The sequence below is a fragment of the Carassius gibelio genome, chromosome B2 (genome assembly GCF_023724105.1).
Source record: "Carassius gibelio isolate Cgi1373 ecotype wild population from Czech Republic chromosome B2, carGib1.2-hapl.c, whole genome shotgun sequence".
Taxonomy (NCBI): domain Eukaryota; kingdom Metazoa; phylum Chordata; class Actinopteri; order Cypriniformes; family Cyprinidae; genus Carassius; species Carassius gibelio.
This window is the reverse complement of record NC_068397.1, coordinates 11,801,728-11,818,348: the sequence shown is the minus strand read 5'-3', so window position 1 is coordinate 11,818,348 and position 16,621 is coordinate 11,801,728. Positions and strand designations below refer to the sequence as shown.

The following is a 16,621-nucleotide window of genomic DNA, read 5'->3' as shown; positions in this document are numbered from 1 at the left end:
CAATTAAATAATGTTTTTTTCCCCCAAGCATATAAACAATGGAAAGTTACAAACTACTAGATATCATTAATTACTTAAATACAATATTGGGTATTCAAAAAAGCAAATGATGCACAGAATCATTGTTTCAGGTAGGCTTTTAATATCAACTCTAAATGTGTGTGGTACATTATGTTTGTGGAGTAACACAGGGTTTGAAGAGCAGCATGAGATTGTGTAGATCTTTGTCCTCCAGTTTCAACTCGCTCATGAGAGAGGAGATGTACTCCAATGAAGATGGACTTGCCAGTGACTCTCTTAGCAATGGGGACACTTCTGTTAATCTGAACAAATAAACATCTTTAGCACCACAGGCATTTATACAGATATGTTTCAAAACAAAGGTTAGAGAGGATAGAGAGCACTTCGAAATTGTCACAGACAGAATATTTAACTTCAGTACAATTAAGTACACACCTGTTAATTAAATGATCTGTTTAGGTAGTGAAAATAATGATTCAATGTAAAATTAAACACAAACACCTGCATTTATGCTACTTTAAGAAGTCATCCATCCATAGTTCTTTCTCGAAGAGAAAAAGGGTTATTGCAGCAGCTCGGATTCAACCTGTTCTACAGTTTCTGGTGCTTTATCTATTATTGAACTGCTCTCAACAAAAGCCCACAGGCCAGTGGCACACCTGACATAAGGCACAGAGAGGTTTGCTTCCAAATTATTCATGAAGGGAAAATAACAGGCCCATTGCTGATAAACAGATTGAAAGCCTCAAATGGTCTCTGAAACTAAATGTAGATGAGCAGCCAAAAAACAGTCTGAAATACACGGAGATCACACCAGTGAACAGTTATTTCCAACAAATAATGTTATTAAAGGTATTTTCCAGCACATCATTCCAAACATGCCGTTTCAAAGCTAACACTTTAGATTTAGTAACAAACTATCTCCCAAGAATTTTCCCTTAATAAATGTCTTATTTATAGCAAGAAAGGTAGTCACTGTAGTAGTTATGTTTGGATATGATGTGGGGTTAAGGGATCTAGAATACGTTCATGCAGAATGAGCCATTAATATGTGCTTTAAAAGCATTAATAAACAGCCAATATGCATGCTAATAAGCAACTAGTTAATAATGAATAGTGATCCCTAATCTAAAGTTACCAAACAAAGTTATACCACATACTTTGGGTTTTTTCAGAACATCACAACTATCACCTGCTGATGCACACTTGTTCTTATGGGATCTAATAACCAAACAAAGCTTTTCTTTGATGAACTGGTGAAATTCTCTAGCCAGTCAATAATAAATCAGAGCCGTGTCTTTAGGCAGATCTTTAAATGAGAAGTGGTTTAATTGAGGTTGTGTGTTGGCTCTTCAGGTGGAATGTTTCCCATGCTGTTACTGCAGCATCACGGATCCACAGCAATCAGGCCGTGATAAGATACGGGCTTCTGTTGACACAGACAGGGAGCAGCACGGAACTCTCCTCAGAGTTAGCGCCTCTGTCAAGCATTCATAAACCTGAGGGAAGTCGTACACGCCACCTGGCACTTTACAAACATGACTTTGTAGCCTTTTCTACCACACACACATTAAACGCACTTTAAAACTAAGTAATTTCCTTTAATAGAACTGCAAGATGGCATTCTGAAACTATCGAGTCAATGACAAATAAGAGTGTTACTAGTAAATCAAACAACCTTGTTTTTAAATGTGCAAAATTTTAATTATTAACATTTTCCTACACCATATATAAATGTGAGTCTGCACACCTTAATTTAAGATATAAATGTGTATGTATATACACAAATATCATGAATTATTATATTTTGGGGAGTCACAGCTAATTACATTTTACAACCGAGCTAAACTTGCCTGGCCATACAAAGACCAAATTATATTTTAGAGACTTGCACATAGTTATGATGGTCAAAACAGTGGTGCTTTTTATGATATTTAGATTTTCAATTAGTTTTATTTTTTTCTGCACGTAGGTAGGACTACATGACTTTTTTTTAAATAAGAGAGTCAGTAAATCTCTTTCTATATGTGTGTGTATACATACGTGCATAAACTCTCTCTCTCTCTCTCTCTATATATATTTATATATATATATATATATATATATATATATATATATATATAAAATGATAGATAGATAGATAGATAGATAGATAGATTCAATCCTCAAAATAAGTACAAATCTTTATCAAGTAGACAAATATTAACTTGGAGCACAAAAAAATGCACACAAATCATACACGCACTCGCACAGACATAAATCACTTGTGTCTTATAGCTTTGCATAGTGTGTTCCTGAAGAGAAAACAATGCTCCCTGATTTCCTCAGTGCTGTTCCCATATACTCTTGTTAAAACCAGGCACTCCAGCTGTTGATCGGTCTACCACATACTTTCAGTGTCAGAGCACAGCAGGCCACCGAGGTATCATAAAGCCCCAATCAACAGTCATCCTCAGATAAACCCACAGCATTATCTGCAGTTGCAATATTCTGGTCCTTTATACAAGCACATGTTAGCTTAGTTGGGCCAGCCCTGCTAGCCTCTCATGGCAAATACCAACACATGTGGCACTTTCCCATGCATGAGAAAATGGACGAAAGCCATGCAGTAGTAGATAATTAGCTTAAGCAATCTAAAGATATGTTTGACATCTTAAAGATAAATTAGTTTTGCCTCGACTCTGGTTGGAAATAATCTGGACGCCCATTTAGTTCAGAGGGACAATAAACCGTCCATTAACAACCAAGAAACTTCAGAAAATGCTAAAATCCAGTATTAATGTATTGCATATTAATTTGATACTTACACTGACAGAAGAACCACAGCAATTAATGTCCATTCTGGCCTTTTGTGAATGATATTAGTGTTTGTAAACCTAAAACAAACAACAATTCATAGCACCATTAACAAAAATGCACTTAAAAGCTTTTTCATGGACATTATGTCAGTCATAAAGACTTATGCATATGATACAGGGAAATTAGTGCAATATTTAAGTCAAACTGCTTTATTTGGTGTAATGTTTTTGAAGTTTGGATTTAGTAGCTCTCAACAGGAGAGACAGAATTCCTGGAAGCAGGTTCAATCCAAGGGTGAAGTGCCCCTTCAGAGGCATGGTAAATCATCTTCATAGTGTGACACACTACTTCCTGTTGACAGCACTTCTATGGCAAATCAAAATTTACAGGCCGTGGAACTCAAAACTTCATGGTTTAGGTCAAAAAGGTCAAATGAGTGCCAGATAGACAGACATAAACACTGATTTTAACCTGTCATCCTCTATTATTCAAAGGTTTGGAGATGATAAGAGTTTATTAATGCTTCAGAAAGAAGCAATTATTTGATTAAAAAATACAGTAAAAACTGAAAAATATTAGATTTTAAAATATAATTACTTCATTGATGACAACTCTGAATTTTCAGCAGCATTCAATGTCACATGAAACTTCAGAAATCATTCCAATATGCTGAATTTGTATTTAAAACATTTTTTTAATTACTTATGTTGAAAGCAGTTGTGCTTCTTTTAACTTTTAGGAAATAATTGGTTTCCTCTAATTTTTATTTCTTTTGATTCTTTGATGACTAAAAATGTCAGCATTTATTTGAAATACAAATCTTTTGAAGCATTATAAATGTTTTTACTGACACTTTTGATTAATTTTAGGCAAGGCAAGTTTATTTATATAGCACATTTCGTACACAATGGAAATTCAAAGTGCTTTACATAAAAGAAAGTAAAATAATCGAAGAAAAATAATAACAAAAAATAAAACAAGCAATTTTAAAACTTTTAAAATGATTAAAACATTTAAAAACAGTTAGAAAATGATTTTACATAAAAAATTTTTTAATAATAATAAGACAGAAAATATAGTGCAATCAGTTCGGACATTGCACAGTGCTCATTCAACAAATGCACAGCTAAAAAGATGCATTTTGAGTCTAGATTTTAGGTATCCTTACTCACTAAAAGTATGGAAATAATTAATAAATTTGAAAAGTAGTGTACATGTATTAAATTTTCTAAAATTCATAACTCATTGTCTAGTGTGCTATGTGACTTACCTGAATGTCCTGACCAAATTATTTATGTCATTGATTACATCACTCATCGTTAGACGCAGGGGTCCCACGACATCTCTCAAGCTTTGAAAAGACACAAAGGGGGGGCAGACTTTTATAAGAGACGTCATTAACTGAGATGTACTTAAAAAATAAATAAAAAAAACTACTGCTAATTTTACGGTGGGATAAAGTTAGGGTCAGGTTTGGTTGTACGGTTACTTTAGCTTAATTTCAAGTGTGGGTCAAGGTAGAGTTAGGGTCAACAGTGTAATTACAGATTAATTACATACTGGGATTTATTTAAAAAAATAGTTACAATGTAAGAACGTGTGTACACAATAAGTACATTATATCAAATATTAATTTAAATGTAACTGCATAGTACAAAGAAAATTGTAATATAGTTGTTTCTAAGGAGACTGCGCTTTTCCCCTGCATGGTAAGGCACGGTTCACTTTTGGGGGGTTTTTCACTGGGTAAAGTACCTGGTACCTTTTTCAGTGCCACCTTGGTTGAGGTTCAGAGTAAACCATACCATTACCAAAACATGACGTGTAAACTCTGCTGATCACTGATTGGCCGATAAACAGAACTGCTAGATTTAAATCAGCACAGACAGCAAAGGATGGAGTGCAACCATTTTGAACGAGCGCACCTTTTTTGAACAACCAAAAAAATGGCTCTTTCGTTGTCTGTTGAGGAAGTACAGCGGATCCATCAAGAACTTGTTAAAACGTTAAAACGTTTTTCAGGAGTCACGGCAGTAGAGGAAGCTCAACTATAACGTGAACAAACCCACCCACTATAAAGCAATACTAAACTACAGTGGAAATGCAAACCAAGCCAAGCCGTGCTGTACCGAGCTATGCGGAGTCATACCACGCAGTGGAAAAGCGCCATTTAAGTACTACAGTCATCATAGCGAATAGGTTTGGCAGTGACGTAAATTTGCTGCTTAAACTGTTGTGGTGTTTATTGACATTGTTTCTCTAGATTATTGTGTAGAGTGATCAGATGCATTTTAAATAACTGCAGTGAATAAGTGTCCAGGAATCGCCAGGACTGTCTCCTTTTGAGGAGTCAGCTACAGAATCGTGTCACCAGCAGTGCAGAGATTGAAGGGACAGCATCGTGTAATTGTCTGAATATAAATATCAGACTCTTTTAAAGGATAAAAAAGTGATAGTAAGAGACTGACTGTGATCAAAGTGCGTGGTTCTGCAGAGCATTTATGTGATTTTTATTCATCTTCATCTTAATCGTTTAAATTAAAACAATTTATTTAAACAACATAAATACATGTAAGGTTTTTAACCAGTTTTGTAAGGTTTGTGACACTTCTGCTCTTAACTAACTGTATTTGTAATTACCAAAATAATTTTTTAGTTTTCTGTATTGTTAAATCTCCAATATGCACAAGCTTTTTAGTAAGCTATTTTTAATGCTATAATATAATTATTGCTGTTATCTCTGAAAGAAAGGCATTCAGATACACAATTACTCAAAAAGTACATAAACAATGCCAGCAAAGGAGGCCATTTTTGTTTTTATGTGAATAAAAACTATTTAGTCGTTTCAGTTTGTTATTTGTCCAAAAATTACAATAACATTTTTAGAATTACTTTTTTTTTGACAGATTCCTAGAATATTTGTGTTTTGTCTTATGACAGGTGGTCTTATAAATTGTTAAGTACTGTATGTTTTCATAGCATTCAGCTGGCACATTTGTTTTAGGGACATTAGACAGAATGTGGAATAGTACGTTTTGCCAGTTTAATTTAAATAAAAAGGGGTTTTAATCATATTTATCTAATAATAATAATAATAATAATAATAATAACAATAATCAGCCAACTAATCAATTATCAAAATAATTGTTAGCTGCAGCTCTAATTGACTCATATTGTTTGCCAAGAAAAGCCTTTAAACCTTATGATATGCTTATCACTGTTTTTCAGTATGCCATAGACAAATAGAAAAATAATAATACAAATACTGAAGTAGCAAACTTTGCAAAACACCAAAATTATGTCACTGATGAAAGTTTTTGCCATGACTGTAGGTACTTTGATTTTCTTTCCTGCACATCTTAGAACAGTAACAAAGGGCACTATTTATACAGATTTCAAGCAGGTCAAATGCATAAGATAACATTATTATAGTGCGAGCAAAACATTGGTATTGGTGTCTGAAATGACAAACACTGATCCAACCATTGCTGAACACTGACCTCTGGCTGAGTTTCTCCACAGCAATGCGTTTCTGAATCAGCTGCTGAGCCTGAGAATCAACCAAGGGCAGAGGAGGGTCCTTCCCACTGTCCTACAGGACCATGAAAAAAAAAGAATGTGTCAATCAAGAATGTAACATGCCAATCAAGAGATGCATAACATCTCGTTTTCATCTTAAATGATATTTTCCTTTTTCCCCGTTTTGTTTTGGTATCTGTATTGTAACTCTCTGTCAATGTCGTCATTTTGTGTAATTTCTTGATTGAAAAATGTTTAAAATTAATTTTAAAAACAATAAAAAAACTAAAGTCATTAAACTCATAAAATCATTTGTGGCTTTCAAAAATTAGCAGTAGAGTTCATAGCAGGGTTATTACTAAAACCATAAAAAAAAATAAAAAATAAAACAACAAAACCAGTCTTAAGTCGCTGGAGTATATTTTTTTAGCAATAGCCAAAAAAAAAAAAACATTATATGGTTCAAAATTATTGATTTTTCTTTTATGCAAAAAAATCATTATGATATTAAAGATAATTTTCCATGAAGATGTTTTGTAAAAATTCTGATAAGTAAAATGCTTCGCTAAGAATTCATTTGGACAAATAAAAATGGCGATTTTTTTTTTTTTTTGCACCCTCAGATTTTTTAATATTGCCTGATCCTAATAAACCATACTTCAATGGAGAGCTTATTTATTCAGCTGTCAGATGCATGTATAAACCTCAGTTTCGAAAAACATAAGACTTTTCTGGACCAGGGTCACATATTATCAATGCAAGTCTTAAGTGTAAGCTTTAAGATGAGGCAGCCAAATTTCTCAGTTCCTACCTGTGTGTCTGGAGTGTTTTTGATTACATCTGTCTTGACCTCTTCAGGCAGAACATATGCTCCTTTGTAAAACTCTCTCACTCTCAGCTCCAGCAACTCTGTCTCCTTCCGCAGAGTTTTATAATCAGGAGCTGAAGCACTGGGTTTGGAAGAACTTCCACTGTTCTGTCTCAAGCTCACTTCTACCTCAGCCTCATCCAGGTCGTCTTCATCCAGTTCTTCCACTTCCTGTGCAGAAACCCCTGTTCCAGAGGCATAATCAGGCCCATAAAGAAACTTCATGGTTTCCTCAGTTCTCCACTCCATAAAGGTTTGTCGAAGATGCTCTAGCAGGCACAAACTGATGGTTGTAGTTGCTGTTTTAGCTTTGTTATGGTCCTTCAACAAGCCTTTGAGACCTGCAGCTCCTCTCTTACTCATGCTCACCTGAGTGATGTTGAGACCACTAGAGGGAGGGGTGGAGTTTCCAATCTCAGGCTGTGAAGGAAGGTTAGTTTCCTGTTGGGTTGTAGTGTCCTTCAGACTACACTGATTCAAAAGCTTCAGAGTTCCTTCAACATCAGATCCAGCAGATGTGGTTTTATTTGGCATAGACAGACAAGCAGTTGCATCCGTCTGAGGTTGAGGAGTTTCTGAAGATCCACTTTCATCATTTTCTCCATTGAGTGTTTCTGTAGGTTCAGGATGTGCATATTGCTTAATTTCAGCACTCAACCTGTCCTCACTCACTCCATCCCTCTTTGGCAGTTTTCCCCAGTGTACCCTCGCATGTTTTTGCTGTGTGGACACCACACTGGAGACAAAGTCTTGCTCAACGTCACTATTGTCACTCTGGCTGAAGGGAGGGGAGTCCTTGTGAGATTCAGGAACATCTGGGACAGGATTCTCAATGTCAGCTTCTGTCAAAGGCTTGTCTACCAACTGTATTTCTTGTCCAGAGCTCCCGCTGTAGACAGATGAAAATACATTGTGAGTCAGTTTATACAAATATAATCTACTAATTTCTTTAGAATGTTTTGTCACTGCAAAAGATCTTCTACAAAACCATGAGATTTCTCTTAAACAGACAAAACTGTTTGTACATACCTCTCTCCTTCTTTCATCAGCTTAACTTCAGGAGGCCTTTTATAAAAATAAAAAAAATGTAAAAAAATTTTTTTTAGTTTCTCTTTTTTAAACAAAATGCTAAGCATTGTTACATGAAATAAAAAAAATTACAAACATGCTAAATATCTTATTGCTGAATCCACTACTGCTCAAATATGTTGTCTATTTTTTTTTTTTTTTTTAAGAAATGAATACATTTATTCTGCAAGGACATATTAAATAAATAATGAAGACATTTGTAATATTATAACATTTCAAACAAAGGTTATTCAGGATAAACATAAGAAGAAATTATTCTTGAGTACCAAATCAGCATACTAATTCAATATTTCTGTTTTACTGTACTTCTGATCAAAATAAATGCAGTCTTGGTCCACATAACATTTCAGAATCCAAACTTTTGAACAGTAGAAGAAATGTAATACAATTATTAAATACATATTTCATAGGTGTATAGTGTACAATTAATAAAGAGTTATACTATTACATATTTACAGTTTAAAAAAAAAGGTATGTGATTAATAACAACTATTTTTATTAATAAATTAAACATTCACCTAATTAAAATTAGGTTTAAGTAACACAGTTACACAAGTTATTGATTGAAAGATACACTACCTCTCCTCCTTTCTAAGCCAAAGTGGGGTTTTTGATATCTGGAGCTCAAAGCATTTGGAGGCTTTGTAGCAGAAATTACTGCAAAACCTCTGAAAAATAGATTATGATGAAGATAATGATGAACTTGTCTGCTTGCTTCTACGATTAGTTATTAAAGGAGAAATTAAAGCAAAGCTAGGAATAAAATCATACCTTGCGCTCTGTAATATCATAGACTCTGTTAGTTTTGGTGGATATTTTAAACTGTTGAGTGGGTATCTGAAATGTAATAAACTCTTATGAGACAGTCAGAAACATAACTGATATTGCAAATTAAAAACATGGGAAAGAAGAAATGTTTACTGTGTAATCCCTAAAGGTTCTTACGTTATTTAGTTTATTTGGACACCTAGGATATCCACACAGTTTAGCAATGCACCTTTCTTCCACTGTGTCTTTGTAGTTGGCAGGAGTGATGTGCCAAGCCTATAGATTAGAGGACATTCTCTTTGAAGCACAACAAACAGCCATTTAAATCTCAAACTGTACTGTATAGAGGCAAATTACAGTACGTTATGTGACTTACACAGTCTATGAGGAACTCCTCTGTCACACTGTCCTCCAGCAGCCGCTCAACCACCTGCAGGGCTTTGCGCTCCAAGTCTAGCTTCTGTCCGAGTGCCTCTTTAATAGCTTCCCTCCTGCAAACATTACACTTCATGTAACCTGTATCACTTTAATAACTATATTAACTAATCATATAAAGTGAAAACACTCCCTAAACTAAAGTAAACAAACATACTTCCTCGCCTCATCCGCTGCTGAAATCACCTGGGTTCCTTTCCCCCCTAAAATTCAGGACAAATATTCAGTTAATATATAAAAGCAAAAATAACGAGGAATAATTCCACATATATAGGTGTATATACATATACACTACCTTTCTTCTTTGATTTCGAGGCTCGAATCTTTCCTGCCGCTTCCATGCTTGTTTTCTCAAAACTCCTTCCGCTTACGTCACAGCACTACGGCAAACAGCCAGCGACACACTTCATTCTGCTGCAGTTTCTAAACACGCGGAGCTGCATATTGAAAGTAGCTTTGCTGTAAGTGAGCGCGCTTTTGCGAATTGTATCTGGTTAAGTAGGAGTACATCTCATTAACAAAATAAATCAGCAGCCTTGCTTATACAATGCTACGCAAAAGCATAATCTCATCGCAGAGCTTATTTTGAACACGCCAGTCGTATAGAGATTTTAGCCATCTTGCTAATGACTGCAATAACCGGTTTTACATCAATACAGACTCCGTGAGGAAGACTGAGGTGTATTTATTTTTAAGAAATATGGGTATTTTATCTCATATTTGTCTGCTGTGTTTGTTAATGGTAGCTGGGTAACGTATTGTGACAGTGAGCTGCTCTTTATAAAGATGTCTTGATTGATCGACACTCTAGACTTCGCATCTTATTATTCCGTTGTTATCAGTTATAATATCATAATTTCTTTATACAGAAAGCCTTGATCACAGAAGACGTTTCTGGCCACCAAGATGGCTCTAGAACAGCTCTGTGATGTGGTCCAGAGATGCGTAAGTGTAGATATGTTCCACTGTACGTTTACAATGTGTCAGCTACGCACATTCACCTGTGTATTCATTTTACCTTTAGCAAGCAATCAAGGATGAAGGCTTCTCACCGGAAGACTATGATTTATTCTTCACTGCAGGAAGAACCTGTATAGAGCAAGGCAACAGTGCTCAGGTTCTCAGCATCCTAGTTGATGAGACGAACAAGGTGAGTTGAACAGTGTCTAGTGCGCTTTGTGATTCATGTATGAACAGGCAAAATTCATGAAGCACTCTCCTTGTTTTACTCAAGAACATAGTGAGATGCATGGGCTGGAATCTGCTGGGGCCAATAGTACAGATCCTCTTGAAGAAGGAAGACAGAAACCTTCACCACTGCCATGCCATCCTGACACATCTGCTGGAGGTTATTTGTGATTTGTTTTTAAACTGTGATGAGATATTTGGCTTTGACCAGCATGCAGTTTCCATGCTGCTTTAATTTATTCAGTGATGTTTTGTGAAACAGGTTTGCAGTCCTAAAGAGCTGCTGGTGGGTTTATTGGAGCAGATGGAAGAGGCTGATACTGGCTCCATCACTGAGACAGTTACTCTCCTCCTCAAGCCTTTACAAACAGGTTTCTCATCTCTTTGTCACTGAATTTGTAACATTGGAAGTAAATATTTTGCTTTAAAAAAAAAAAAGTTTTGTGGTGATGTTTCGATTGTTGGTGTTTTAAGGGGAATTAATATAAATATGTTATTTACTTGGAAAAAAGCCTTATGGTGTACTGCTAAAAGCCTAGAAGTATAGAAATTTAATTTTGATATTCTTTGATACTAAAGATTTAGATTTGATCTTTTTAACAGTTTTAATCTACACTACTGCTAAAAATTGTGGGGGTTTATTTTTATATTTTTGAAAGAAGTCTCTTATGCTTAAAAAGGTTGTATTTATTATAATGAGTTAAAGTTGTGTGAGTAAATATGTTTGAAAATACAATTTAGTCCCGTCATTTAGAAAAACCCTTACTGACCTTAAACATTAGAGGCAGTGTAGATAAACTCACTAGATTTCACTGACTACTCATTTGTTTGTCCTCCATCCATATTAACTCTTCCATGTTACTTTTTAAGATATATATATATATATATATATATATATATATATATATATATAAATGGTGATGTTTGAATATTTATTAAAAAGGATCCTAAACTAAATGACTCTCCCCCCTCAATTGTCTCCTGACCTTCTCAGTGCTGCTGCGGCTGGGCATGAAGAAGGCCTCGTCTGTGGGCATGGCTCTCTCCACACTTCTTAGCCAGGTGGCCAGATTGCCGGTGCCTGTCACCAAAGAGGAGGAGGAGGAGGATGCTTGTGGTCTGTGTCACTGCTGCACTGCTCTTCTACAGTTTGTCAAGCCCTTCGTTGAGGAGATCAAGGAGGGTGTCAAGGATAACAACAGAATATCCAAGGACAATGAGCTCAGAGTTGAACTACTCAAGTTGTAGGTTCCCAATTTGTTGTTTAGAATTATGTAGATTGATTTGAATGTAAAACATATTATGCAATATAGCATATAGTTATAATATTGGCCTTTTATTTCTTAATCATATTTTTTATCCAGCTGTATGAAGAGTTTAAGTAATCCTCTACTGGAGGTGCAGTTGAAAGATCCAGACACACTTCTGAAATCCCCTCTGAGAGACTTTGCTACAGAAATACTGGTATAATATTGCATGGATGTTCTTAACTATTACATTCCTTTATTGTATTATATATTGCACTTACACTACTGTTAAAAAGTCTGGGATCAGTAAGATTTGATAAAGATTTATTCTGCAAGGATACATTAAATTGTAAAAAAAAAAAAAAAAAAAAGACTTAATAAATATACTGTTCACTTTGAATGAGTATCCTGAAAAAATATTTCCACAAAACTGTTAAGCAGCACAACTGTTTTCAACATTGATCATAATAAGAAACCGTAAATTAGCATATTTATTGATTTGGAGTGGACTGGAGTCTTCAGCTTTGCCATCACTGCAATAAATTGCAATTAAAATGTTTTAAAATAGAAGTTACTTTAAACTGTCATAATATTTCACAATATTTCATTATATTGTATTTCTACCAGATAAAATCTTCATTCTAAAATACTTCTTTCAAAAGCATTAAAAAATCAAACCGAAACCAAAATTTTTAACAATAGTGTAAGTTGCACTAATAAAATTGCATCAAGTAACAAAATGAAATTTAGAGGCATCTGCTAATGTATTCCAATATTGCTGCCTTGATGTACATCATCATAATTTATCTGCATTATGTCTACAGATCATTTTGTCAAGTATTGGGGAGTCACTCCCTGATTTGTTAAGTCGTAATGTACTGAAGAGAAGGGAGGTCCCAGGTTTTCTTGAAGAGGAGGTAAGATACCCAAAGGAGTCACTGGCCTGCTTGTCCCACCTGCTTTTTGTGGATCATATAGCTGTGGACATCTTTCCAGCTGTTCTCAGGTGAAGAGTGAAGCTGTTGACCATGTTGATTTACATTTGTATTAAGAATGAACACGGAGCAAATGTTTTTTGCTGACTTTTTTTAACATGTTTTTTCAGTCCGATTTTTGTTCTGCAATGCAACATGGAATATACTGATCTGCTGTTAAGCAGGTAATTATGGATTTATGACAATAAATATGAATATTTAAGTGAGAGTCTTCTGACAAACACATTTTATCTGCATTCATAGAACTGAAGAATCCCGTCTGCAGAAAGGACTGGTATGAGTCTTCTTTACATCAACAAACCATACCACGTTGTATTTTTGTTATATACAGAGATTGATAGCAATAATTTATTACGTGCAATTGTAATACTCCTTTAATTCTGTCACCATAGGCACTGTATGAAAAAAGTCTAATCAGAGTGGAAGATAACAGTCTACCAGTAGATCTTTTGGAGCTGAAGACATTTTTCAGTGTTCCACAGGTAAAATTGTATAACTTAAGACATTTCAACAATAGTTTTATGCATCTCATAGGTGTTCTAAGATGTTCTGTTTTCTCTTTAGAATTTGGTTAAAGTTATGACGCTGTGTCCAGACCAGACTTTGGTGAGTGAGACCTTTTTTGTGGAGGTAACTTGTAATATAATGTGGTTTGTTATCATTGTTGATTTTGATTTGTCTTTGCCCATATCACAACAGAGAACTAAAAGTCTGAAAGTGTTTCAGCTGAGTATTGACAAATTCAACACAGAGGCCAAATACAAGTTTTTCAAGTAAGCCTTCATTCTAACATTTAAACACCAAAACACTGGTAATAAACACTGTCAATAAAAACATACACAAAGAAATATTTCAGTTTTGGGTGCGTAGATCATAAAAACATACAGAAACTGCCTATGATATGTTAAAAAGCCAATCGTAACTGTATTTTTCATCATTTTGAATTCATGCTTCACAATGTGAATGTACAGTATGTATCTCGCAGAGGAAGACATCTAACTAATAAAATTGATAAGAATTGCTATTTAAAATAATAGTAAAATAATCGGATTATTGATAAATCATGTCTGTGCCCTGTGAACAGAAAACACATCAGTCTATGTATAAGGCTCATCCTGGCCCATTCATTTTTGTAAATAATGAATTAAAAATTATCATTTCAACCCAGCAGTAGTTTTTAACGACAAATAAGAGTTGGCTGTTGTAAATCTGGCCATTAGTAAATGATATTCCTCCATTTTCAGGGGCATGTTGAAAACAAGTCACCATGCAGGGGTGGAGGGATATATAATCAAGAACATCAAGAACCAGATTGACTTTTCACTCAAGGTAAGATAAGTCATGATATCATGTCATCAACAATAACCTTCATAAAATTGGACCCCCATTGATTGTTTTGATATTTGTACTTTTTTTTTTTAGCCATGTAATGGTAATGATTGGTTCCTGGGTAAGCATCTGCTGCCACTGCTGCGGCTAGTGCTGTGCTTTCCACATGGACCAGAAACAGACCTGCTGCAGAACTTAGACAGGTGAGACCCTTTAAACAAACCAGAGTCGTCAATGGCAGTCAATTTGACTTGACAAAACTGCTGTCAATATCAAACAGGATCATGGAATCACTGAACCTCCTGAGATACTTGCTCATCCGAGATAAAGAATGGGAGAATGAGGTAAGCTCATCCTGTCCTTTAATGACATCAGTAGTTCAGCCAAAGTCCCTGGAGCCACTAGGGGGCATTAGCACACTTTCAGCCTATTTTAAAATAAGAAAAACAAGCCTTAAAAAGATAAAACTACAAATATGAATATTAAGAAGAAAAGAAAATGAATCTAAGATCATATTTATGGTACTATTATTGGGTAAAAATTGCTGACCAGTGTTATTTTAGTATTGTAGAGATACTGTTAAAGTTTTTATTAATATTTTGAATTACTTTTTTTTTCTTTCATTTAAAATTTTGTTGAATATTTTTTTTATGTCCAGTCATTTTGTTGTGTGTTTATTTATTTATTTTATTTCAATGTCTGTATAGTTTAGATTTAATCATTTTATTTCAGTTTTGGTTTTAATTAAACAAGTTAACAAAATGAAAATGAGGAATAAAATAAGTTAAGGTAGTGTTAGTTTTACATTTTTTTTCTTTTTAAGTTTATTTCAAGTAATTGCTGTTTGTGAGAATAGAAGTAATCACAAGTGAATAGAAAAGTCACTTCAATTTTGTCACTGTTTAAAAAGTGGATAAGTGATTGAATAAGTGGAATTTAATTATTTATAATATTAATAATAATAATAGTATTAATGTTACTATTATTTTAATATACTGCCACAACTTATTTCTGTAAATACAAAAGTTTCCAAACAGTCATTACAGCAGGAATACCATAGGGGCCTTTCAATATCGTCTTTGGTTTTTTATGTTTTCTTATCTGTTTAGACTGGAATCTGGACAGAGCTTTATAAGATTGAGGACAGCTATCTGAAGCCACTGAGGACCGGTCTGAACATGTCTAAAGCACATTATGAGGCAGAACTGAAGAGCGTGAAAGAAAATAAGAAGATCAGTTCAAAAGGTGCAATACACTCTTGTTCATAACAGTGAACTCTCTGAAAGTATCCATATTTAACATATTTATTCTGTGTGAATGAAGTCTGTCTCACATTTTCTGTAGTCTGGCTGTTGACCCTTTTTTTGTTCAACAGACACTAAAGCATCAGTCTGCACAGTGACAGTTGACAATGAGAAGCTGCCCAACATGACACCAGAAATGCAGATTCAGGTATATTATTTTGTGCATTAATCCACCTTAGTGCTGTTATACAGTGGACACATTTAACAGTGTTTGCATGCCACTTCTGCAGGTTCTGCAGTCAGCCGTCTTCACATTTGATCTGATAGAGAGTGTCTTGACAAGAATTGAGGAGATAATCGAGACTAAAGAAAGACCCCTGTCGTGATGTGAGGGACTCTATGATCCCTTCAACATCTTTCCTTTCGGTGTCTCTCTGTCTACTCTGGCTCCAGTTGTGCATCACTATACAGAAACATATTAGTTAATTATATATACAGTGAGAAAACACTGAAATCATATTTGTAACTCTTTTTTGGATAGATTTTCAAGGTTTGGCCACTGAACTATGATTGTGCAAATTTGTTTGTACATTTCAAGATACTAATGTAGAAAAGTCATGTTAGGTTGCCAAAAAACATGTATGACAATACAATATGTTGTTGGATTATTATTATTTTCAGGCTTGAAATGTTCAGCTTTGTGTATGTCAGTCACAAAAAAACAACAACACTGTGAACTATGCAAAAGTATTGCACGGATTAAGATTGAAGCGGAAAATGACCTAGAGATTTAAGATGCTGTTTGTACCTGCATTTTTGCATCTTTCTTGTCTGTGAAATCTCTGCTCTTTTGTGAGGGGAATATTTAGAAATGTTGTTCTCTTCTGATTTTGCTTTGAGTAAATACCATTTTTTTCCAGATGCAGTTTTTCTTTTCTCATAGAGGGTCTCATTCACTAACCATGTGTAATGCACATAAATATATATAACCTGTGATCAGTGTGTGAGTGATCATGATTCATCAAAAGGTTTAGTTTATTCTAAATTTATGATTTTTTTTTTAAAATGCAAAATGTATTATGTACAAAATAATTAGTAAAAAATCTAAACCACGTGTAT

General features: G+C 34.6%; 2 protein-coding genes across 3 annotated transcripts; one reads left to right on the top strand and one right to left on the bottom strand.

The window, feature by feature from the left end:
* Window positions 1–119: 119 nt before the first annotated feature.
* On the bottom strand, window positions 120–9,966 carry rpap2 (RNA polymerase II associated protein 2). The gene is made up of 12 exons (XM_052548175.1): window positions 9,795–9,966; window positions 9,657–9,702; window positions 9,441–9,555; window positions 9,242–9,340; window positions 9,068–9,133; window positions 8,876–8,964; window positions 8,237–8,272; window positions 7,151–8,096; window positions 6,321–6,412; window positions 4,091–4,171; window positions 2,829–2,897; window positions 120–323 (listed from the first exon to the last, which is right to left on the bottom strand). Exons 1-12 carry the CDS (start codon window positions 9,838–9,840, stop codon window positions 170–172), a joined length of 1,839 nt encoding a protein of 612 aa, XP_052404135.1. The 5' UTR covers window positions 9,841–9,966; the 3' UTR covers window positions 120–169.
* Window positions 9,872–16,498, top strand: glmna (glomulin, FKBP associated protein a). 2 transcript variants are annotated; one of them, XM_052548176.1, is made up of 19 exons: window positions 9,872–9,960; window positions 10,369–10,444; window positions 10,524–10,649; window positions 10,734–10,847; window positions 10,950–11,058; window positions 11,682–11,931; window positions 12,052–12,151; window positions 12,759–12,940; window positions 13,040–13,093; window positions 13,173–13,203; window positions 13,322–13,411; window positions 13,494–13,535; window positions 13,629–13,702; window positions 14,174–14,258; window positions 14,352–14,461; window positions 14,539–14,602; window positions 15,368–15,503; window positions 15,634–15,710; window positions 15,793–16,498. In XM_052548176.1, the coding sequence occupies exons 2-19, from the start codon at window positions 10,406–10,408 to the stop codon at window positions 15,886–15,888; spliced, it is 1,779 nt and encodes a 592-aa protein (XP_052404136.1). In that variant the 5' UTR covers window positions 9,872–9,960; window positions 10,369–10,405; the 3' UTR covers window positions 15,889–16,498. The 2 variants fall into 2 exon arrangements, with proteins under 2 accessions (XP_052404136.1, XP_052404137.1); XM_052548177.1 differs by lacking the exon at window positions 9,872–9,960 and adding an exon at window positions 9,967–10,178.
* Window positions 16,499–16,621: the final 123 nt, after the last annotated feature.

What these genes read in the sequence shown, in the direction of transcription:
- rpap2 (XM_052548175.1), bottom strand. Translation starts at nt 9,840, where the DNA reads ATGGAAGCGGCAGGAAAGATTCGAGCCTCGAAATCAAAGAAGAAAG. An exon ending in ATGATATTACAGAGCGCAAG is followed by an intron (nt 8,965 to 9,067) that starts GTATGATTTTAT and finishes TCTATTTTTCAG; the next exon opens with AGGTTTTGCAGTAATTTCTG. An exon ending in AATTTGGTCAGGACATTCAG is followed by an intron (nt 2,898 to 4,090) that starts GTAAGTCACATA and finishes TGTTTGTTTTAG; the next exon opens with GTTTACAAACACTAATATCA.
- glmna (XM_052548176.1), top strand. Translation starts at nt 10,406, where the DNA reads ATGGCTCTAGAACAGCTCTGTGATGTGGTCCAGAGATGC. An exon ending in ACTGATCTGCTGTTAAGCAG is followed by an intron (nt 13,094 to 13,172) that starts GTAATTATGGAT and finishes CTGCATTCATAG; the next exon opens with AACTGAAGAATCCCGTCTGC. An exon ending in TAAGAAGATCAGTTCAAAAG is followed by an intron (nt 15,504 to 15,633) that starts GTGCAATACACT and finishes TTTGTTCAACAG; the next exon opens with ACACTAAAGCATCAGTCTGC.